Source organism: Sarcophilus harrisii, chromosome 3, assembly GCF_902635505.1.
Source record: "Sarcophilus harrisii chromosome 3, mSarHar1.11, whole genome shotgun sequence".
Classification (NCBI taxonomy): domain Eukaryota; kingdom Metazoa; phylum Chordata; class Mammalia; order Dasyuromorphia; family Dasyuridae; genus Sarcophilus; species Sarcophilus harrisii.
Window position 1 is genome coordinate 217,129,062 of NC_045428.1, and position 24,992 is coordinate 217,154,053.

The 24,992-nt window shown below is 36.1% G+C and overlaps 1 protein-coding gene across 3 annotated transcripts in view; it reads right to left on the reverse strand.

Annotated features, from left to right (window-relative positions):
- Positions 1-24,635, reverse strand: part of IL3RA (interleukin 3 receptor subunit alpha) — a 60,616-nt gene extending 35,981 nt beyond the window's left edge. For 2 of the 3 annotated variants that reach the window (XM_031959066.1, XM_031959065.1), the window contains exons 1-4: positions 24,536-24,631; positions 7,071-7,177; positions 6,503-6,646; positions 2,490-2,620 (exon numbers count right to left, since the gene is read on the reverse strand). In XM_031959066.1, the coding sequence (XP_031814926.1) occupies positions 2,490-2,620; positions 6,503-6,646; positions 7,071-7,146 (351 nt within the window). In that variant the 5' untranslated portion in view covers positions 7,147-7,177; positions 24,536-24,631. Of the gene's footprint in view, positions 1-2,489; positions 2,621-6,502; positions 6,647-7,070; positions 7,178-24,535 lie in introns of all 3 variants that reach the window. The other variant, XM_031959067.1, reaches the window with a different exon arrangement.
- Positions 24,636-24,992: the final 357 nt, after the last annotated feature.

The following is a 24,992-nucleotide window of genomic DNA, read 5'->3' on the forward strand; positions in this document are numbered from 1 at the left end:
AGACCTTGCTCCAGGGCCATGCTTTCTGAACTACTTTTGCCTGTCATCCCAGGGGGTCTGTGCATTCCATGGAAATTTTGATCTTCCAAGATTTTTAGGCTTTCTTGAGTATCCAGAAGTATCCAGGGATACCCTACTCTTTCAACTACTGGTTCTAAATTTTGAGACCAGATATCTATTTCCTTTGTGGGGGAAGGGCCACTTAATCAATCAAAGAATTGTCTTAGAAGAGGCAAAAAGGAATTTATTGCTTTCTCATGAGAAAGGACACATTCAATGTCGACCAAAATGGCTATCAACAAGGGAGTGCAAAAGTGAGCAGTTCTCAGCAAGTTTATATAGATCCTAAGGAGGAATCACTGTTTGCCTGATTTAATTGTGCCCTCCTTAATCTTTGGGGGAGGGGTCCTGATGTAAACGGTGCCCCCTTTTTTAGGGGAGTAGTCTGAAAGGAACCTTTGGGGAAGGGTGCTCTTGACTCTCAAACCCTCCCCGGCCTCTGGGAAGGGGACACCCTTCCCAGACAACTTCCAGATAAGTAATTTCATTTAACTGGAAATCTTGGTGTGTGTGGGGTGGGGTATATTCAACATCCTCTATTGAATTGCTCAAATTGCTCCCTAGTTCCAGGCCAAGACTAACCGATATAACCAAGGGTTTGTCAACCCATCTTTGCTAATACCTGTCAGGAGTTTACCTGCTAAGAAACTCATCTTCTTAGTGTAAATAAATCCCCCTTTGCCTCAAACTTCAGGTTTGCAAATTCTTTTGCAAAGAATCTACAACATTGACCAGAGGGGGATCTCTTACCCTCAGTTCTCATACCTCTACACATCCACTTCCTTGTCAGAGCTGGACATTGGTTTGGTGTCAGAGCTCATAATATAAATGTAGAAACTTTTTTTTTCTTAAGAAGAGGCAATACAGCATGAAACAAAGATTGCTCAACAACAGGGAGGGGGTCTAGAGAGGGAGCAAGGTCCAAGTAAACAGGATTTTTGTGGTCCAGACTTGTAGCCTCCATTTTCCCCTGAGTCACAAGGGGAGGTGTAGTGCAAAAATATGAATGTACTGGGAGGGCTTCAACAAAGGGAAGCTAGGGACAAAGAATAAAAGATTCTTTTCAAATCTCAGGCCACCACCCCCATCACAAAACCCAGTCCCTGCCCCTAAGGAGCTTACATTCTTACAGTCTTTTTGGGGAGATAACCTCCACTTCTGACCACCATCTGATGTCCCTGAGGGTTTTAGTCCTCTAATTCAAGTACCATTTCTCCAGTTCAACCTTCACAACCTTGGAAACCAAGCAAACATCCTTCCATTTCTCAGACCCTGAAGAAGGTCATATTTCAACAAACTGTTGAAAGACCATTTAGATGAACAATTAGGAGACCTGAATTCCATTCTTTCTTCTCTCACTAATTTCCATTCTCCTTTTCTTCCTTTGTAAAGTGAGGAGACTGGACAAAATGGCATTTAAGATCCTTTTTTAGCTCCCCCAATATATACATCACTGAGATTTGGGCTCCTTATCATTTTCTGGTCCCCTCAGCTTCAATTTCAGTGTATTAAACGAGCTATCCTTTGGGACCATTTCACTTCTCTGGAGCCTTAATTGCCCTCCCTGTATGAGGAGGCAGCTGAACTATATAGATTGTTTGTGAGTAATCTTCTAACTTTAATAAGATAGTTTTAAAGGTTGTATTTTTTTTTTCTTTTTCTTTCTTTCTTCCTTTTTTTTTTTTTTTTGAGGTAACTAAATGATGCAATGGATAGAATGCTGGACTTGGGAGTCAGGAAGACCTGAGAATCAGTCAGTTTATATTTTGCCTCAGTTTAAATCTTTGCAACTTTAGGCAAGTCACTTAAACTTTGCCTCAGTTTCCTCTTTTGACAAATGAGAATGAGTTGTGACAAGTAATGTGCAAATTATTTAGCTATTACTTTTGTGTTGAGGTATCAGAGTTGGCTTCTTTCAGTTTTCTCCCCCCATCCCAAATTTCTCTGTTTGTTATAAAAGTTATTAGTGTATGTGTCCCTTACCTGATATTTATGTTGTGGAATGACAGATGTGAAGGAACAACTGACTTTAGCACATAGATTTTTAAAAAATGATTATTTAAACTAAGAAGCTATCAAATATCCTGCTTTCTTTGATGGGGGTGAGTAGCATCTCAGTAGCCTTAGAGTGTACTTGAGTCTTTAGTTAGTATTCTGCTCCTTCTCCCTCCCTTTACCCCATCCCCACCATGGGTCTTTGATGACACTTGCCTCAGGGGACAGTTTGTAGTATTTATTACAAGTACAAAAAGTCCTAAGTGTGAATATGCTAATATTGCCCATTTGTTCTTTGAAATCAACTTCTCTCCTGTTTGCTAAATGAATAGGAAAAAAGGAATTTATTTATATTATATATAGAGATATGTGTTTTAATTTTACATATAGAAATAGGTTTATTTATATGCACATATACATAAAATAACTCTTACCTTCTTCTGAGATACCACTTTTGAGAGGATTTTAATAGTACAGGTGATGTTATTCACATTCTCCACATTGGTCCAATTCAAACACATTGTCTTCATATCTATAGTTATGTTTTTAATAGGAGAATCTGGACCTGAAGTTTTCCAACAATAACATATATTCAATCCAACCAGTATTAATAAAGTATATGTTTTGTGAAGAGTTCTAGAAGAAGGAACAAAATTTCTGCCCTCATGAAGGTTGAATCTAGCAGGGCTGATAAAACACACACAATTATAAGGTAAAATAGTAATGATTTTCTGAGGTCAAACAAAATATTGTGTGAAATCCTTGGGAAGAAATTTCATTTCTGATTGGGAGGGAATTTCAAAGAAGGACAGAGAAGAAAAATTATTGGGATGAATTGGGGAGGACAGAAAGCTCAGATTTTATGCATTAGGCATAGTGAGAGGAAAGGTCTCCAGGTGAGAATGTTCAAAGAATCTACAGAGAGACAAATGAATGAATAAAATAGTTAGTACATAGAGAATGGGAGTAAAATGTTATAAATCTGGGAAAGCTGAGGAGAACTAGAGTGTGAATGACCCGGAATGCCAGACTAATGAGTTTGACTTTAACTCTTATAAACATTTGAAAACTATTGAAGTCTTTTGGGTTAAGGGGCGATAGAATCAGAGCTGCATATGAGATTAGAATGGCAGGAAGAGTTTATAGAGTAGAAGCAGGTAGATTTTTAGGAAGCTTCTTCAACAGATCAGATTGAAGGTAATGTGGACCAGCAATGGGGTTATAGCAATAGTATAAGAGAGGAGGAAAGGGATGCAAGTCAATTATTATGTAAGTATAGTTCAACTGTTTTTTTAAAAAAATCTGTTTAGTTCTAATTATCCTATTCCACATGTACTTTATCAGTATTTGCTTCCTAAATTTTAAAGAGAAGTATTTAGAAATGAAATAATAGACAAAATAAGTTGACAGGAATAAAGACACTCTGTTCTGGGACTATTGAATCCCTTACAAATTTAAACAAATGTGGTGTACACAGCATCTCCTGGTTACATTTTTCATGTATGTATTTGTATGTGTGGGTAAATGGTACAATAGGGATGGATTGGTAGGGAGTGATAGGGAAAAAACCATCCCATATCCCTCTAGCTATATTCTAGAATCAGTCTAAGAAGGAATCAGACAAGAGAAATGGTTCTATAACAGAGAAATAGCCTAATCAATTTGAAATTCAATTGGCTTTGTGTGCTATAGTAGCATACTATTATATTAATAAGCATTTATTTTCTCTCCCTCCTATTTGGCAGGGAGAAAACAAAACAAAATACAAACCTTTTAGGCAAATTTGGAGTGAGGAAAGCCTGAATTCAAATCTAGCCTGAGATACATACTAGCTATGTAAAGCTGGGCAAGTGACTTAACCTATGCCAGCCTCGGTTTCCTTGACTGTAAAATGAAGATAATAATAGAACCTATCTTTCAGAGTTGTTGGGAGAATAAAATGAGATGATATTATAAAACACTTTGCAAATCTTAAAGTGCTATATAAATGTTATTGTTATTTTGATCATATTCAAGCAAAACAAATCCCAACATTGGCCATGTAAAAATGTATATTTCATTCTGTATCTTGAATCTATTATCATCCCCCATGAGTTCCAGTTGGTCATTGCATTGATTAAAATTCTTATTCTTTCGGAGTAGTAACACTATTTAGAAGAACTCACTTGTGCTTTCTCTTCTCTAAAATTGTAGAGTGTAGAAGAAAGAGAACAATCAGGAGTTTCAGGAAATGAGTTCAAATCCCAATTTTACTACTAACTTACTGTGTGAACTTGGACAACTTCCCCTCTTGAGGACTTAATTTGTTTACCAATGAAATGCTTATATAAATCTATTCTATCATTAGCTAGAAAATGATGGAATACTTCTCATCAACATATCACTAAGAAACCTGTCTTTCTGCACTTTCCTGTAAGAAATCCAAATTTCTCAACAATAAAGTGAGCTGATTATTGTTGCACTTTGTACTTTTACCATTAAGCAGTAATTACCCTTTAACTTCTTTCTTTCTTTCTTTTTTTTCTTTTTTTTTTTTTGTCTTAATTTGAAACACTCCAACCAAAAGCAAATCAAATCAAACCAAAACAACAAAAATCTCTTCTTGAAAGCAACAACACAAAAAGATCTTAGAAGTTTAGAAGTGTGAAAGGGTGAGGGGTCAATGCTACATCTTACTGATTCCCTCCTCCTTCCCATTTAAGATTACAGTTTCCTCATTTTCTATAGCCCTTCATCGACTATGTTTCATTTCCAGCAAGGCAAACTGGAAATATGACTCCTTAAATGGTACTAATAAGAAAAGGCAAAGGAAAGATTTGTGGTGAGTATATTCAGGCTAAAGTGTACCACTAATGAGGACTTGGATGCAAGAAGTGGTAAAAAAGACATGAATAGGCAAATATATTCCTGAAAAAGGACTTGAGGACACGTGCTAAGGGTGGGGAATAATTCACAGGCAAATGATACACTAGGACATACATAAGATATTTTAAATCAATAGAGGCAAGCCTTTAATACACTGGATTTTGATCCTTCATGGTGAAATTTTATGAAATGGGATCCTTTCCTGACCCCATCTCTAAGAAATTGCAGATACTCTAATTTATAAAAAATCAAGCCATTCTCCAATTGAAAAATGGTCAAAGGATATGAACAGACAATTCTCAGATGAAGAAATTGAAACTATTTCTAGTCATATGAAAAGATGCTCCAAGTCATTATTAATCAGAGAAATGCAAATTAAGACAACTCTAAGACACGATTACACACCTGTCAGATTGGCTAAGATGACAGGAAAAAATAATGATGATTGTTGGAGGGGATGCGGGAAAACTGGGACATTGATGCATTGTTGGTGGAGTTGTGAACAAATCCAACCATTTTGGAGAGTAGTTTGGAACTATGCTCAAAAAGTTATCAAACTGTGAATACCCTTTGATCCATTAGTGTTACTACTGGGATTATATCCCAAAGAGATTATAAAGAAGGGAAAGGGACCTGTATGTGCACGAATGTTTATGGCAGCCCTTTTTGTAGTGGCTAAAAACTGGAAACTGAATGGATGTCCATCAGTTGGAGAATGGCTGAATAAATTGTGGTATGAATATTATGGAATATTACTGTTCTGTAAGAAATGACCAACAGGATGATTTCAGAAAGGCCTGGAGAGACTTACACGAACTGATGCTGAGTGAAATGAGCAGGACCAGGAGATCATTATATACTTCAACAACAATACTATATGATGACCAGTTCTGATGGACCTGGCCATCCTCAGCAACGAGATCAACCAAATCATTTCTAATGGAGCAGTAATGAACTGAACTAGCTATGCCCAGAAAAAGAACTCTGGGAGATGACTAAAAACCATTACATTGAATTCCCAATCCCTATATTTATGCACACCTGCATTTTTGATTTCCTTCACAAGCTAATTGTACAATATTTCAGAGTCTGATTCTTTTTGTACAGCAAAATAATGTTTTGGTCATGTATACTTATTGTGTATCTAATTTATATTTTAATATATTTAACATCTACTGGTCATCCTGCCATCTAGGGGAGGGGGTGGGGGGGTAAGAGGTGAAAAATTGGAACAAGAGGTTTGGCAATTGTTAATGCTGTAAAGTTACCCATGCATATATCCTGTAAATAAAAGGCTATTAAATTAAAAAAAAAAAAAGAAATTGCAGATATTCTCTACTTCAGTGGGATCATTTAGCTATATGGTGGATAGATTTTCAATCATGTTTGACTCATTACCTTGAGTTCCACCTCAAGAAAAGAGCTAAGGATTCTTTTTTAATGAGTCTATTTCCATTTGCTCTTAACTCTTCTCTGCAGCCTTTTGGGTGAAAAGATGTTACTCCAATTTGGGAGTGATGGTGATAGAGAAAGGACAGGGTGGTCCTTCATGGTGCCAAGGGGTCATGGTGATTCCACCTACTTGTCTGAAGAGTTGCATATGAGAAAACTTCTGATTGGGCCCCGGTTCCTTTCTTGAAACTCTGGAAATCTGCACTTGCAACAGTGGCTTCATCTTCTATCAACAAGGCAAACCAATGACTGGTGGCTCCCTGAGCAGGAGTGACTGATGATTGGGAGAAAAGGGATGAGGGTCAAAGAAAGTGTCTTTTCTTTTAAAAGTTTCCCTAAATCATCAGCTCTTCTAGGCCAGTAGCTAATAAAAGCATTCTTAGCAGTAAATCATACATGGACAGAAGTCAGCCCCCTAAGTATCTACATAGTCCTCTGGGAGCAGTCTTTGAATGTGCCAAAGGAATGGTATTGGGGCAGTGAAAAGAGACCCAAGATGTATAGAAAGGTTGAGGTAAGTCCCAGTAAGGGATAATTAACAATAATTAATAATAACAAACATCTGCAATTTGATGCTAGAATGATAATACTGAATCAAGGTATAAAGTTATTTTAGCTTCCTGGAAAAAGAAAATACTTCAAAATTTCAAGGATAAATAAAAACCTCTTAAAAATTACTGTTATAATCTCATACTTACCCTCCTGTTTCTGTGTTTGGCTGTATGTTAGAGATAGTAACATTGAGAACCAAATGAAGATTATCAGATAAGCCATGAAAACACTTGTTAGGACTGGGTCTGAAGATCTGAAATAGGAAGAGATAACAGGCAGTATATCTTGGAAATTTCAGAAGATTTGGCCTCTGACTGTGTTTCTTGGTGGCAGAAATCATGGAAACATTTATAGAATCTCTGATTTAGGAGTTACCTATATTTCAATTCATACCTGAAAGGGAATTCCCTTTCTAATCTCCTTGACTAGATTCCTATTAGCTTTGCAGCTTTCTAGAGAAAGGAAACTCACGACCTCCTGACACAACCCATTCAATTTTTGTTCATTTTTTAGTCATATCTTAACTCTTTAGGATCCCATTTGGAGTTTTCTTGGCAAAAATACCATAGTGATTTGCCATTTCCTTCTCCAGCTCATTATACAGATGAGAAAACTGAGGCAATTGGAGTAAAAGGACTTGTCCAGGATGACAGTTAGGAAATGTCTGCTCAGATGACATATAATATAGGCAATTAACCTTAGTAAAGAAACATCTGTTCAAAAAGGATTTGAAGTATAGGGAGTTCTTCCACAAATTTATATTTTTATGCATTTTACTTACTTACCACACTACAGCAATCAGAGTGATAGCTTAATACCACAAGGGACTAATTTAGATTCAGCTCCATTTCTGTGAGTAATGCAAAAAGGTTTTTTTTTTTTTGTTTTGTTTTTTGTTTTTTTTTTAAGAAGAAATCAGGGTTAAATGACTTCTTCAAGATCAGGCAGTTAGTAATTGTCTGATAGCTACATTTGAACTCAGATCCACCAACTCCAGGGCCAAAATGATCTAAACACTGTACTATCCAGCTGCTCTGGAGACTGCTTCATTAAAGAATTTGATTCATTCATCACTTATTTGGCAGTTACCATATTCTGAGCAGGATTGTTAGTTCCTCAGGTAGAGAGAAGCTAAGGACCTTGTTTGTTGTAGTTATTCTTCTTGTAGCTCTGCTAGACAGAGACAAACAGAGGTATTAATTTTTTGCTGTTTCATCTTTCCCTGATATACAATGACTTCCTTTGGCCAGTACAACCAGTTTTTGGGCCAAAAAGAAGTGATAGTTGTTGGGTCCATGGCTTTGCTCTGAAGAGGCGAAATAAGGACAGGTATTGGTATCTTTCTTCTTCTCTGCCTCTGTAATCTCTGCCCTTCCTCTGTCCTCTCCCCTTCCTTTGGTCCAATTCTGAGAAGTTAAAGGGAAGCAGAACTTGCGACAGAGAGGGAGGGAATATGAGAACAAAATATTGAATGCATCTGTGGTCACAGTATCTGATGGCTTAACTGTTTTTCTTGACCACAAGAAAAACTATGATGCAAATACAAAAGATGTGTATAAAGCATATTTTAAAACATTTTTCAATTTTTAAGTTTTTATAAAAATTTTATATTTTGTTATTACAATTACATATAGAACTATTTTTAATATTTGTTTTAAAGAAACTTTTGAGTTCCAAATTGTCTCTCTCCCTATAAAGCATATATTTAAAAAAAGAAATGTAAGTAGGAAACTAACAAAATAAACTCCCCAATGGTTAAGTGTTTGTGTGTTGGGGACAGGGGAAGATGGGCAGGGGTGAGATTGGGGAAAGGTTGGAGGATTGGGTTGTTACTGAGAAGAAGTTTGTGAAGAATTTAAATCTAAGGGACTGCCTAAGATTACTTCTTATACATTTAGGAAAAGACTGAACAAATGCAATATATTACAATGTGCTGTTTGGTATTGCACTATAACAAAAGAGTCGTGGGTGCTCAAAGTGAAGAACATAGTGAATAGATACAGGAGAACATTTTATATGAAGATAACACTGCAGAGAAAAACAATTTTGAAAGGTTTAAGAATTTTCATTAAAACCACAACCAACCTTGTCTCCAGTAGAACTAAAATGTTACCCACCTCCTGACTATGAGATGATGAACATAAGTTGCAGAGGCATGCAATTTTGGACATGGCCCCTATTTGATTGGTTTTACTTGAGTAAATTTATTTATTTATCTATCTATTTTTTTGCTAAGGCAATTGGGGTTAAGTGACTTGCCCAGGGTCACTAGTGTCTGAGGAAGTGCTAATGAGATCAGATCTGAACTTAGGTCCTCCTGATTTCAGGGCTGATGCTGTATCCACTGAACCACCTAGCTACCCCAAGTAAGCTTATTTGTAACTAGGGTTTTCTCTTATTCCTCTCTCCCTTCCTTTTAAACTCTGAGTTGATTGTGTTCATGGATGGGATTAGCCTCTCCCCCTTCCCCAAAAGAATGAAATTTCCGACAGTCCACAGAAATAAATAGAAGAAAATTCACAAAGGAGCACAGATAACAAGCAGGACAATTCTACAAATAATGTGGAGAATATTTTGTATACTTTAGAAAAGGGAAGTGGTGACAAATGGATATTCATAGTTGAGTTCTCCTGAGTGTATAGAAATTTAAATTCAAAATAAAAAGTATTGTGAAATTAAATTAGTTAAAGAGAAGAATCAATGAGAAGCCCTATCTTTTCATATTTTTTAAACAAGTATAGAACAGCTAAGTGACACAGTGGATGGGGGCAAGGCCTGGAATCAAAAGACCCATCTTTCCAAATTCAAATCTGGCCTCAGATACTTAACTAGCTGTGTGACCCTGGGCAAGTCACTTAATCCTGTTTGCCTCAATTTCCTCATTTGTAAAATGAGCTGGAGAATGAAATGGCAAACCACTTTTGTAACTTTGTCAAGAAAATCCTAAAAGGGATTACTAAAGACTGAAAAACAATAGGGTTGGAAGAATCATGGATTTTAGGGTGGGAATGGGGTTATAAGAGAAGGAGGAAGACAGCAGATGCCAATTCCATAGCACTAGGTACGGGATTTTAGGTATTATTGCTGTCAAAGTTTCTCTACTTCCTTTCCTGGTCTCATGTCATTTTTACTGGCATATTGTGAACTCAAAGCTATTTTATTTCTTCTCTTAGTTTCTTCTCTAACCAACATGAAAAAGAAAACAAAAATGCAAGAAAACTGCAACAAAAAAGGTGAAAATGCTATGTTGTGATCCATACTCAGTCCCCACAGTCCTCTCTTTCGGTGCAGATAGCTTTCTTCATTACAAGACCATTGGAACAGGCCTGAATCACCTCATTATTGAGTAGAGCCACATCCATCCAATCAGATCATAATGTAATTTTGCTTTTGTTGTGTACCATGTTCTTCTGCTTCTACTCACTTCACTCAGCATCAGTTCATGTAAGTCTCTCCAATATTCTTTTTTTTTCTTTTTGTAAATAGAATTTTATTTTTTCTATTTGCATAAAAAATTTTTAATTTTCATTTTTATAAGATTTTGAGTTCCAAATTTCTTTCACTTTCTCCCCTCCCCCTTCCCAACAGAGCAAGAAATCTGATATACGTATCTAACCATTTAAAATATTTTCACATTAGTCATGTTGTGAAAGAAAAATCAGCAAAAAAACTATGAAAAAGAATAAAAACAAACCCCACATAAATGAAAACAGTGTGCTTTGATTTGCATTCAGACTCCATAGTTCTTTGTTTGATGTGGATAGCCTTTTCCATTATGAATCTTTTAGAATTGTCTTGGATCATTGTATTGCTAAAAAGAACTTTGTTTATCATAGTTGATCATTATATAATATTTGTGCATACCCTTTTTTCCCCTTTTTTTCCTTTTTGATAATTATAACTTTGTATTGACAGAACCCATGCCTGGGTAATTTTTTACAACATTATCCCTTGCATTCACTTCTGTTCCAACTTTTCCCCTTCCTCCCTCCACCCCCTCCCCCAGATGGCAAGCAGTCCTATACATGTTAAATATATGTGTGCAGATTGTGCATACCTTTTGACCCAATGACATTCCCTTGGAATTATGTCCCAAAGAAATCAAAGGAAGAAAAAAGGTCCTATCTATATGAAAGTATTTATAGCTTTTTTCATGGTGTGAAAGACTAAGGTAATGCCCATTGATTGCATAATGTTTGAACAAATTATGGCATATAAATATATTGGAATACTATTGTGCTGCAAGAACTCTGCTGAAGTAACTCATCTATAACTTATGGTTTTAGAAAGTTGTCTAATGCACTGAAAGGTTATGATTTACTTATGGTAATACAGCTCGAAGATGCCAGAGACAGAATCTGAACTCCATCTTTCCTTACATCAAGACCAACCCACTAGCTACTATCATGCTGCTTTTCCATTTGTAATTAAGACCAGGGAAGGGTTTTGATCACAATTCTGATACAATAAATAGGAATTCCATGTTTGATCAAGAAGCAAATAGGATCCCTCTCTCTACTACCTGTCATTTTGGCTCCCATCTGGATAAAAAGAATAATATTGTTTTCTCTTTTTATTCTGTGGAGTTCATTTTTTAGATATATTTTAGTCACTTTTTATGAATCCCAGGGAAGCATTTTAAACTATGGAGTCTTTTGTGGCTACCTGTACATACCATTAAAGTATTTTTAATTTAAAACTAAGTTTTTTCTTTTTTTTTTAAACTAACTTTTTTTTTTCTCTCCAGGTCTGTTCCCCTCACTAGAAAAAAAAAAAAAACTCTCATAACAAATATGCATGGTCAAGCAAAAATGGATTCTCACAATGGTCATGTCAAAAGCTGAATGTCTCATTCAGGATATTTAGTTCATCACTTCTATGTCAGGAAGCTGGCAGCATTCATCATCATTTGTGAATAACTGATCACTATATTGATCAAAGATCTTAAATCTTTCTTTTTTTCTTTTATTTTTCTTTCCTTTTTTTTTTTTGCTTAATCAATTGGGATTAAGTGACTTGCTCAGGGTCACACAAATTTTTCAAAATCATTTGCTTCTATGATGTTATTATAGTTTAGATTATTCTTTTGGTTCTGCTCACTTTATTCTATATCAGTTCATACAACTCTCCCCAAATGGTAGTTCCAATAAAACATAACACAGACTATGCTATACTGAATGTTTAGTTTATCAGAGACATCTTATATGTTAACACATGTCTATCATTGAAGATCATATGATATACTAGAAATAAGTCACATTTTTACAACGTGTTAAGGCTTACAAAGTATTTCCCCTATCCTGTACTGTGAAATAAGAAAGGATCCTGGATTTGAGATCATACTCAAATTCAATTTCAAATTCCACCTATCCCTCTTATTAATACTGCAACCTTGGACAAATTACTTAACTTCTTTTAAAGGCAAGTAGGTAATAATATTTGCACTTGCTGTTCCTGGATCATGTCTTTCATAGTTGGTATCCTACAAAAGACAGTGCAGAGGTAATAAATTCTATAGGTCAGCAGCTTCCAAAATTATAGTTCACAAGCCCCAACTTGTAGGTTTATTTACCAGTCTGGCAGAAAACTGTTGTTGAAACAAAAGGCATTTAATGAAACAAAATAGTTAATAAAATGACAAGAAAAGATCCTTCTGCTTAGACATGGGATACATTCTCCAACTAGTTATACCACAACAAAGAGGACACATACTCGGAAAGCATTCATGACCTGGACTATAATGGGGAGTACACATATAGAAAATATTTGTGCTCAGGAAATGTACATAAAGAGGCACATGCCAGGAATGTCTGTGTCTAAGGATTGTGTGTGGAAAGCACATGTATGTAAGACATTAAATTCAGATCTTCTGATCTCAATTTCAATATCCCTTGTTGTGAGGGAAGCAGTTTTCTAAGATGTATTGCCATGCCTTCAACACAGAAGGAATCTTCTGGGAATGACATCATGCTGTTCTTTGCTCTTCTATTCTGGAGTTTAACAGCTTTGGTCTGCAACGGTTGCATTGCTTTGTAGATTTGGAGTCACTGCTGGGCATCCTCCCCGCTACCAGCTTCTGGGCTTTCTCTCTTTACAGCCACTGAACTCTAGTTGATTAGGGTGAAGTCACTAGAAAGCCTTGAAAAGGACAGGCTAAAACCTCATTAATCATGACCAAGCTACCACTTCAAAAATAGGCACAGGGTCCATAGGCTAAAATTGACTCTTTTCTTTTTAACATCCTGTACTTAATGTTGAATTGTGGTCTTTTGTCATAGGTAACCTGGTTAGAAAATCTTTGTGATTCCTGTTCAGCCCCTTTTAGGGATCATGTGCCTGCCTCAAATCCAATTCAGAAGACTTTGTCTCAAGGGCCTCATAGAAACTGTATGAAAGTTGGGGGTCCAAAGGCCACTTTACTTTCTAGGTTCGCTTTGTATTGTCAAGTAAAAGAAACTGGCTTAAAATAAAAACAAAGTGAAGGCAAGGTGATTGTCCTCTATCCAAAAGTAAAGTAAAGGTGGCAAGGCAATTGGCTTCCATCCTCCTGGCTCAAATTCCTGCCTTTATTGTGTCTATCTATCTAATCTATCAAGAGTAACATCTCCCTTTTAATTTTGAGTCCTGTGTTGGAACAGCATTTTTGATCAGGGAGAAAAACCTACATATATATTGTTTGTTTCTTTGGATTGTTCCAAAGAAACAACTTTGAGAATCTGAACGTGCTGTGCAAGTGAGAGTTGTGATGATTATGCATATTGTTTTTATTTTTTTCTTCTGTCACTGATATGTGATTTGGAGCTTCTCTTTTTTATCCTTCCTGTTTTCTTATTCCACTCCTCTTTTCCTTTCTATGCCCTCTAGTTTTGTTTCCTTTTCCCCTGCTTTCTGTTCCTCACTCTCAACCCTAATTTTGTCTTCCACTTGAAAAAAGTTCCAACAGAATTTTGTTTATGGTCAGACATCTGTAATGGCCACAGCTGGTGTGTGTGTGTGTGTGTGTGTGTGTGTTTAAAGGAACATCCCACAAGTTAACAAATAGATTTAATTGTTCATTATTTTGGTAAAGGCAGGACCTTTTCTTTGGCCATTAATGGTTTGCATAATGACAAATGACAAATAAGACCTTGGAGTATATGGAGGGAGAGAGACAATTTTAGCAACACTGATAGAGTGACTGAAATCAGCTATTGTAAGAGGTAAGGATCTTAGTTAAAGGATGTCACTAAAACTTCATTGACCGAATTGATTTCTAGTCTTGGGAGTCAACTTTAGCAAAAACTATGAATCAAGCAAGGATAGTACTTTCTCCCAATTACTCTCTCTCCTTAATCTTGGATAAATTATGCAATTTCTTTAAGCTTTCTCATTACTGTCTTCAATATTGAGACCTCTCAGAAAAAAACTGAATGGAGTAATTCATGCTAATATATAAATGACTGATAAGATTTAGATTGTTAACTTTCTCAAATATATTCATGTTTATCCATCATTTTAGAAGACAAAATAATTTCAAGGTCCAAGTCTGATCATGTCACTTTCCTGTTCCAAATTCTTTAGTCTTAAAATACAAATACTTTTTCATAGCATTTGATTGTATGGCTCAGAAGAAGATAACATAATAAAAGCTTCCAAGAAAAATTTGAATTGATCTCAGGCCATGGAACAGCTCAAAAAGGATTTTGAAAATCAAGTAAGAGAGGAAGAGGAAAAAGTGGGAAGAGAAATAAGAGTGATGCAAGAAAATAAAAAAAAAGTCTACAGCTTGGCAAAATATATACACACATGCACATAAACTGAAGAAAACAACACGTTTAAAAATAGACTAGGCCAAATGGTAAAAGAGGCACAAAGAGCAAATGAGAAGAATACTTTGAAAAGCAAAATTGGCCAAATGGAAAGAGAGGCACAAAAATTCACTGAAGGAAAAAAAAAATCTTCTTAAAAAGTAGAATTGGGCAAATGGAAAAAGAGATACAAAAGTTCACTGAACAAAATTGTAGAGGGCCACAGATAGTGGGGAAATTTTGGGTGAGGCATGAGGCATAACACCTTTCAGGCCAACGGGAACCTGCTGACAATGTCTGGTTTGACTCTCCATCTCCCCTAAAGGCTCTAATTCTTCCTGAAAAGTAGGAGGCAGTGACAATCTGTGTTTAAAAAGCAGAGTGATGCCAAATGGCAGAGATTCATCTACATACAATAGCAAGTTGTTTATGTGGTCCTAGTAAGTCCAGTGTGCTATGGTTATATAAAGGTATTAGGGTATATAAGGCTGAGAGAATAGAACAAGCAAACTCCATGTTTGACCATCCACATGAGTCCTGCCTCTTCACTCCTCTTCTAAGACCAAGAACTCCAATTGGTACCAAGATTCTTCAGAGAGCTATTCCAGGCACAACATTTGGTGTTCAACATGAAGCCTTGAGAAGCAGGGCACAAAGCAGCTCGACTGACAAGAACAGTGCGAGTTCAATTGAGGAGTCCCTGAGCATGACCCTAGGAATAGGGTAAATATAAAGACAGGCAAGCAGGAATCTAATCACTTTTGTTTTTCAAACAAAATGAAGCAAATAGTAACAAAAGAGCCTCCCTCCCAAGGGACGTATGAAGCAGGTGTAATTAGGTTAAAAGAGAAGCAAGGTTTGTTGGTAACTTAGAAACGGATCACTGAGTTCTGGCATGCTCGGGAGTGCACTCTCTGTGGCTTTGTAAGAAGGAGAGTTTGGAGCCAGAGATGTGGAAGGTAGCGGGAGAACAACTAACTGAATACAACGGAGGAAAATTGACTTTAAGAAATCTTACATATAAGAAAAAGAAAAAGGGTGGGTCACCCCCTTTTCTGGGGGTGTCAAACAAGGAAGTATGAAGAGAAAAACAAGCAGAGGGTTGGTGCCTGTAGCCCAGGAGGGTATAGCACATGGGAGGGAGCTAAGGAAGTCTTTTTTAGTATTTTGTTTATTTATATTGTTCATTACTGCTCTAGGGGATTTGAGGGGGGTAGGGTTTCTCCATTTCTCAGCTCTACTTTATTTCCACCTATGCCTGAGCATGTGTTTTTAGGGTATTCTCTGCTTTCTGATCCTCCTCCTTCAATTGCACCTTCAAGGTTGGGTGAAGGGGGAGCTGGAGGAGTCATGACATCATCAGCACCACCAGCACAGTTTTGCTTTCCTATGGCCTGAGGCAAGGCAAAAGAGAGGAGACATTTTACTGCAGTAAGGATTACCATTGAGCACTTTGACTTTTTAGGTAAGGCCGTTGTAGAAGGGCTGCCAGCCCTTAAAAGTATCCCCATCCAATGGAAAGCTAAAACACCAATATGGGTGAAAAAGTGGCCCTTAAGCAGTAAAAAAATTCAGGCTTTATTAGATATAGTGCAGGACCAACTTGACCAAGACACTTACAATCTTCTCTAAGTCCTTGGAATTCTCCTGTATTTGTTGTAAAAATGAAATCTGGAAAATGGAGGATATTGACTGATTTGAGAAAAGTAAATGAACAGATGGAAACTATGGGAACTCTTCAGCCTAGACTTCCATCTCTTACTCAATTGCCTAGCGCATGGCCTGTTTGGGTTATAGGTATTAAGGATTGTTTCTATTCCATCCTTCTGGATAAGGAGGATATGAAAAAATTTGCCTTTTCAATGCCCAGCAGAGACTTAGCTGAGCCTTATAAAATATATGAATAGACAGTTTTGCCACAGGGAATGAAAAATAGCCCTAACATGTGTCAAATATGTGTGGCTGCTTCTCTTACTTCAGTAAGAAAAGCATTTCCAAAAGTTATGTTGTTATATTACATGGATGATATCTTGGGGTATGCACCTGAGAAGCAAATTTTAGAAGCATGTCTACAAAAGACCATAGAAACACTAAGGAATTACTAATTTTATATAGCCCCAGAAAAAATTCAAAGGCACACTCCTTTTCCATATTTAGGATATGAAATATATCCCAAGGTACTTACAGTACAAAAACTTTCTTTAAGAATAGAGAAATTGAACACCTTAAATGACTTTCAGAAATTGATAGGAGATATCCAATGGATTTGTCCAATGTTAGACTTAACTATTTATCAATTACAATCATTGTATGACATTTTAAGGGGAAACACTGCTTTACACTCACCACACCAGCTTACAAAAGAAGCCCAAAAGACTCTGAGAGAGGTTGAATTGGTTTTATCCAATGTGGTTGAAAGAGTCACTCAAAAACCCTTGGAAATATCAGTTTTTGCTATAAAAGAGGCACCCATAGCAGTCCTTCATCAAGGACACAGTGTGATACAGTGGGTGACTTTCCAAACACAACCAGACCAAAGCTTTATTTCTTACCAGTGTTTGTGGTTAAAATCTTATTAAAGGCCACTAAGCAAGTAATACAATTATCTGGGATAAGACCTGACAAGATATACAGCTTTTATACCAATGCACAAATCAAATGTATGCTATTAAACGTTCCAGAGTGGCAAATTTTATTGTCCACAGCTCCAAATTTTATACACGGGTTCTCCCTTAAAGATAACCCGGCTATTACATAATTGGCCATGGATTTCTGAAGAAAAGATTTCTAAGTTTCCTCTTAAAGGACCAACTAGCCTTTACAGATTCATTCAAATGTAACATTTGTGCTATATACTCTTATGACTTAACTATAAAGAGAGTAGTCATAACTCCTTTTCAATCCATTTAACAGAATGAATTGTATGCAAATATGCTAGCTTTTACTTATTACTCAGGAAATGTAAATATAATATCTGATTCAGCCTATTCAGACTTGCCACAGCCCAAATAAAATTTGTAGCCTCTAACATATATCAGCTTTTTAAGGAACTTCAGAAGCAAGTGAGAAAACATCTAGGTAAGTATTACCTCTTGCATATCTACTATCATACAGGACTTCCAGGTCTTGTTTTTTTTTTATGGAAACTCAAAGGCAGATAGATCACTGTCTACCATGTTTTCTAACATTCCTCTATTTCAGGCAGCCCAAGAATCTCATTCTAAATATCATCAGGCTGCTTGAGCTTTACATCTGCAATTTGGGATAACTAAAGAGGAAGCTAGGAATATAGTCAAAGGCTATACAGCTTGCCTTCCTTTCCATGCTCCTATGCTCCCTCCAGGGAAGAATCCTTGTGGTTTGAGACCCAGTGAAATTTGGCAAATGGATGTGATTCATTATAAATCTTTTGGTCGTCTGTCTTTTATCCATGTGGTAGTAGACACCTTTTCAGGATTTACTTTTGCAATACCAGCAGCAAAAGAGATAGCCCAGGTAGTCACTGAATTCCTTACACAGGCCTTTGCAGTTATGGGTGTGCCACAAGCAATAAAAACAGATAATGGACCTGCATATACTTCTAAACATTTTGTATACTTTTGTGCACAGTATCAGATTTTACACGCCACTGGCATACCTTTTAATCCTCAAGGACAGGCAATAGTAGAGAGGAGCAACAGAGACATCAAGACACTCCTCCAAAAATAAAAGAAAGGGGGAGCCACAGGTAACCCTAGAGAACTTCTAAACTTAGCTCTTTATACTATTAATTTTTTTATTTTTGACAAAGATGCAGAAGGGCAGTGTCCAGTGAGAGCAGCTCCACTATCTTTAGATAATTGCCAGGTGATGTGGAGAGATCCAGATAATGGTGAATGGAAGGGATTAGATAAATTAACCGCTTGGGGCAGAGGGTTTGCTTGTGTCTCTACAAATGGAAAAGAAATCCAATGGGTGCCTATGAGCCACATCTGCCTTGTCCATTGGAGAGAGACAGAAAAAGAGAATACCCTTGAAACAAAGTAGAAGACGTAAGAAACATCTGGTGATTCCATCTCTGTCTGTACCCATCATTGAAAGAGCATGGAAGTTACCCCTTTGTGTATGGCAATTGACTTTTGAATATTACCGTGATCATAAAAATAATTGTTAATGAGACTGATGCATGACTTCAAAACCTGCAGAAATCATTGGATTTCCTAACACATGAAGTGATGGACAATAGATTGGCTTTGGACTATTTCTTGGCTACTGAAAAAAGTATATGTGTGGTTGTGAATTGATAGTTATTTTCTACACCTTCCATCTGGGACTCATGGAAGTCTATAAAAGACTGGTTTATTCATATTGTTTTTTCTGTTATTACTTGCTTATATGATATTACTACTTGCCTGTGTGATTCCTCCCATGCTGATGGATTTAACCACTGATATATAACTGCTTCAATTAAAATAAAAAAATAATAAAAATAATAAAAAAAAGGGAGAGATGTAGAGGGCTACAGATAGTGTGGGAACTTTGGGTGAGGTATAAGACTCTTCAGCCCAGAGGGAACCTACTGACAATGTCTGGTGTGGCTCCCCATCTCCCCTAAAGGCTCTGGGCCTTCCTGAGAAGTCAGGAGGTGGTGACAACCTATGTTGTAATTAAAGCAGAGTGATACCAAAAGAGTGTTATGGGCCAGAACTCTGAAACAAGGATTCTTACAAGATGTTAAGTCAGTGGAATTGATGAGACAATGGTGATCTATTTTAGCAAGGTGCTTAATAGTTTTCTAAGTTCAGGATGATTAATTTAATCTTACAACAAATAATGGTTTCCTAGTGATATAATGATTGGTTTATACTCAGTATAGAGCATATAAGCTGAGACAAACTCAGCCAAAAGAGACAGAGACAAATTCATTTCATCATCCACCTTTGTGGTGGTTGGAGGCTGAAGCACAAACCCTTGGACTCAGACTCACTTCATCTCACACCACCATAATGGCCTATCATCCTGCATTTTCTCCACTGAAACCAAGGCCAAAAAGGCCTTCTGAAAGGCCTTTAAGAAAACTAACTGGGCCCCAGGAAAGGAGATAAGACTTTGAAAGAGATAATAAAGGATTTGGACTTTAACACCTGACTACGTTTTTGGTGATTACTCTGCTAAAAGGAAGACTGCCCAGAGACCTCCAAGAAAACTAAAAAAAGAACACTACAAAAGAGTCATCTACATATAATAGCAAGTTGTTTATGTGATCTCACATGTGCAATGTGTTATGGTTATGTGAAGCTATTAGGGTATATAAGGCTGAGAGAATTTGGAATAAACGGATTTCATGTTTGACCATCCATGTGAGTCCTGCCTTTTTACCCCTCTTCTAAAACCAAGGACTAGGATTGGTACTGAGATCCTCCAAACAGCTAGTCCAGACACAACAGAAAATTATCCCTTAAAAATTTGAATTGAACAAATGGAAGCTAATGACTTTATGAGAGATCAAGAAACAATAAAACAAAACCCAAAGATTGAAAAAAAAAACAATATAATCTCACTGGAAAAAAATATTGACTTGGAAAATAGATCCAGAAGATATAATTTTAAAAAATTAGGCCACTTGAAAACTGTGACCAAAAAAAGACTTGAGCATCATTTTTCAGGAAATTATCAAGGAAAATTTCTCTGAGATTCCAAAACTAGAGGGAAAAAGAGAAATTGAAAGAATGTAATGATCACTTGCTGAGATTCCAAAATGAAAAACTCCCAGATACATTAGAGCAAAATTTCAGAGCTCCCATGTCAAAGAGAGAATCTTTCAAGCAACTAGAAAGTAACAATTCATGTATGGTGGGGCCCGTAGTCAGGATAACACAACTTTAGCTAGCTTCTATATTAAAGGATTGGAGGGCTTGGAATATGATATTCCAGAGGGTAAAGGAGCTAGGATTGCAACCAAGAAGCACCTACCTGGTAAAACTGAGTATAATCCTTCAGGGGAAAAAATCTCTTTAGGGAAAATTGTTTAGTCAATGAAATTGAGAACTTTCAAGAATTCTTGATCAGAAGACCAAAGCTGAATATAAAATCTGACTTGAAATATAACACTCAAGAGAAGCATAGAGAAGTATAAAGGAAAGGGAAATCATATTTCTATCTTTAATCCTTCATTTTTTTAATCTTTTATCCTTAATAAGGTTGAACTAATTACATTACTACATGGGAAGATGAAACTTATAATTCATATGGAATATTATTGTTCTGTAAGAAATGACCAACAGGATGATTTCAGAAAGTCCTGGAGAGACTTACACGAACTGATGCTGAGTGAAATGAGCAGGACCAGGAGATCATTATATACTTCAACAACAATGCTGTATGATGACCAGTTCTGATGGACCTGGCCATCCTCAGCAATGAGATCAACCAAATCATTTCCAATGGAGCAGTAATGAACTGAACCAGTTACACCCAGAGAAAGAACTCTGGGAGATGACTAAAAACCATTACATTGAATTCCCAATCCCCATATTTATGCCCACCTGCATTTTTGATTTCCTTCACAAGCTAATTGTACAATATTTCAGAGTCTGATTCTTTTTGTACAGCAAAATGTTTTGGTCATGTATACTTATTGTGTATCTAATTTATATTTTAATATAGTTAACATCTACTGGTCATCCTGCCATCTGGGGGAGGGGGTGGGGGGTAAGAGGTGAAAAATTGGAACAAGAGGTTTGGCAACTGTTCATGCTGTAAAGTTACCCATACATATAACCTGTAAATAAAAGGCTATTAAATTAAAAAAAAAAAGAAACTTATAATTCATAAAAATTTCTCATTATTAGGACAGTTAAAAGAAGTACATATATAGACAGAAGACACAGGTGTGAATTGAATATGAAGGGACCATATCTACCAAAAAATCAAAGGGAGAAAGAGAAAGGGAGAAGTAGAATAGGATAAAGAGGCAAGACAAGGTTTTTACAGTGGAGGGAAAGATGAAGGAAATGAAGGGGAGTGATTAAACCTTACTCTCATTATAACTGGCTCAAAGGGAATAACGGACACCCTTTTTTGAGAACAGAAAACTATCTTACTCTACAGGAAAGTAGGAAGGGAAGGGGATATGAGAAGAAGGTAGGGTGATTGAAGGAAAGCCAGATTGAGGAGATATTAGTCAAAAACAAAACACTTTTGAGGATGGACAGGGTCTAAGGAGAGAATGAAAAGAATAAATATCGGGGGAAATAGGATGGAGGAAAATACAGATAGAAATAGTAACTGAAAAAAAATTTGAAGCAAGTTTTTCCAATAAAATCCTCATTTTTCAAACATGTAGAGAATTGAATCAAATTTACAAAAATAAAAGCCATTCCCCAATTTATAACTAAGAAGATATAAACTGTTGTCAGATGAAGTAACAAAAGCTATCTATAGCCATATGAAAAAAAATGCTCTTATTATTAAATAGAAAACTACAAATTAAAAACAATTCTGAGGTACTACTTCATGCCTACTTAATTGGATAATAGAAAAAGGAAAATAATAAATGTTGGAGAGGATATGGGGAAAATGAGACATTAATGAACTACTGATGGAGTAATAAACTGATTCCATCATACTGTAAAGCCCTTATGAACTATGCCCAAAGGGTATAAAACCCTATATACCCTTTGATAATACCACTATTAAAACCCAAATCCTAAGAGATTAAAAGCAAAAAGGAAAAAGACCTGTAAGTAAATAATAGTTATAATAGGTCTTTTTTGGTGGCAAGGAATTGGACATTGAGAGAATGCCCCTCAATTGGAAAATGGTTAAACAAAATTGTGGAATATGAATATGATGGAATACTATTGTGCTATATGAATTGATGAGACAGACTCTCAGAAAAACCTAGAAAGTCCTCCATGAGCTGATGCAAAGTGAAATATACTGTCTACAAAGTAATAGCAAATTTCTAAGATGGCTACCTGTGAATGAATTAGCTATTCATTGCAATACAATGATCCAAGACAACTCTGAAGAACTTATGAAAAATGCCATACATTCCTAGGAGAACTGATGGTGTCTGAATATGGATTGAAGCATACTGTCTTTACTTTATTTTTCTAGAATTTTTTTTATTATGTTTTCTTGAATAACATAACTAATATGGAAATGTTTTGTATGATTACACAGGTATAATCTATATTTGAATTGCTTGCTTTCTCAGTGAGGAAGGTGGGAAGGGAGAAAGGGAGAGCATGGAACTCAAAGTTTAAAAATAAATGTTAAAAATGTTTTTACATATAATTGGGGAAAAGATATATTAAATAAAAAAAAATTCCTAGGACATCCTGTCTCATCACTTCTTCTCTTTTCCTCATCATGTGGAATCCAATCTCCCTATTACATGAATCCTTCTCTTAACTCTGTGACTACAAATGACCTCTTCCTCTCCTTAACTCTTATAATATCTTGCATGTATCTGTGATGACATTATCCTATTTTACTAAATTCTCTTTTACTTCCTTCATTCGGAGTCATAATTTTTTCTTATTTGTGCAAACATCCTATTTATCCAGTAAAAAAGACTACTTAATTTTTTCTTATATGCTAAATAAATACTTGTTCAATTGAACTGATTTGAACAAAGTACAAAAAAATCCACTTTAAAGAATGAATTTCGATTGAAGTTTCAGATGCTAGAAAGGGAAAGATTTCCTGACACATTTTGAATCATATCATACAATTTCCTACTCTGCTTGGCACTAATTATCTGGATAATATATAAGATTGGAACAGATTAGAATTTAGAGTTTTCCAGGAAACAAAGGACTAGGGATATTCTAATACTCTTTCCTTTGCTCTGGAATCGCCAAAAAGGGGCAAGGTGATATAAACTGTACTTCTTAGTTCTTCCATGCTCAATATACCACCTTTAATCTCTATGCAGCTATGTAGGCCATCACCCATGACTGAAATGTCTAAGCAAGTTTCAAATACTTGGGAGTTGAAATGACAGTATTTGTAATTTTCAGATTCTTGTGGGAATTGGGAACTTGAATCAGAGACTCAGAGACTCATAGTAAGAAGCAATCAATAATTTATCTTTAAACTTAATCTATACACTGTTTTCAGAGCTTATTAGCATAATACTTGGAATGCATCAAGTTTTTAAGATTGATTGACTTTTAAAACTCATAATACCTTGTCCCCTTTCTATATTTCCAGTCACACACTTATTTCCTCTCCAAGTATTGTACAATCCAAAGACATAGGACTCCTGACTTTCTTATTCCACCTCCCAGTTCTGGGAAATTTCACTGACTCTCCTCTATGTTCTGGCTTCCTTCAAGTCTCAGCTAAAATTCCATCTTATGTAACTAATCCTTTCTTGGTCCTCTTTAATACTAGTGCCTTCTCTTTGAAATTACCTCTGACTTATCTTGTACATATCTTGTCTGTACAGAGTTTGTGTGTTATCTAACCCATTAGATTGTTTCAACTTTTTATAGTAACTGTTAAATAAATTCATGTTGGCTGTCAGTCAAAATTTCAAAAAGGGAAAATTTGCTCCATTGACAAGTTGTTTATTTTTTACAATTCAGCTCTTTCATGATAAAAGTCTCATCTTAAAGAAGGATGATCTAATTACACTCTAATTACAGTTGAAATTATCTTGGGATTTCTAATGTTATCATTGTCATCTTTGTATTCTTTCAACAGCTCTGCTATACTCTGTTAATATATTTCCCACCACCCATCCAACAAAATCCCTGACTGCCTGTAACCTATGAGAAGAAGCTGCATCAGAAGAAACTCTAATTGAGTTTCAAAATGAAAAAAACACTTACTGTTTTAGTACTAGGCACCTCTTTCTTTCCTTAAGATCAAACAGTGCAGTTCTACAGGCAGACTTTCTGTCTTCTGGGCACAGGCAGAACTGGGCCACTCCCTCTTGAGAATTTTTTCCCCCTTATATCCTCTGAAGCTTCCTGTTTTTTTTTGTTTTTTTTTTTTTTTTGTTCTTTTTTGTTTTTTAATGATGGCACCCCTTGCTATGAATTTCCCTCATTAAGGCTTTAGAATTGTTTTAAAATTCCAAAGCCACAAATAAATGGGGGAAAAGCAAAAAGTAAAAAATTTGAAACCATAACAATTGGGCTTGGACCAGAAAGAACTGGCTTCTCATAACCAGTGGTACCACCTTGGCTATGGAGGGGAAACAATTCATATTGAAGTAAAACAGCAGAAAATGAGAATGAACTAAAGTGGGAGTATGTGGGAATAGAGAGGAGGCAAAGTAAAGAC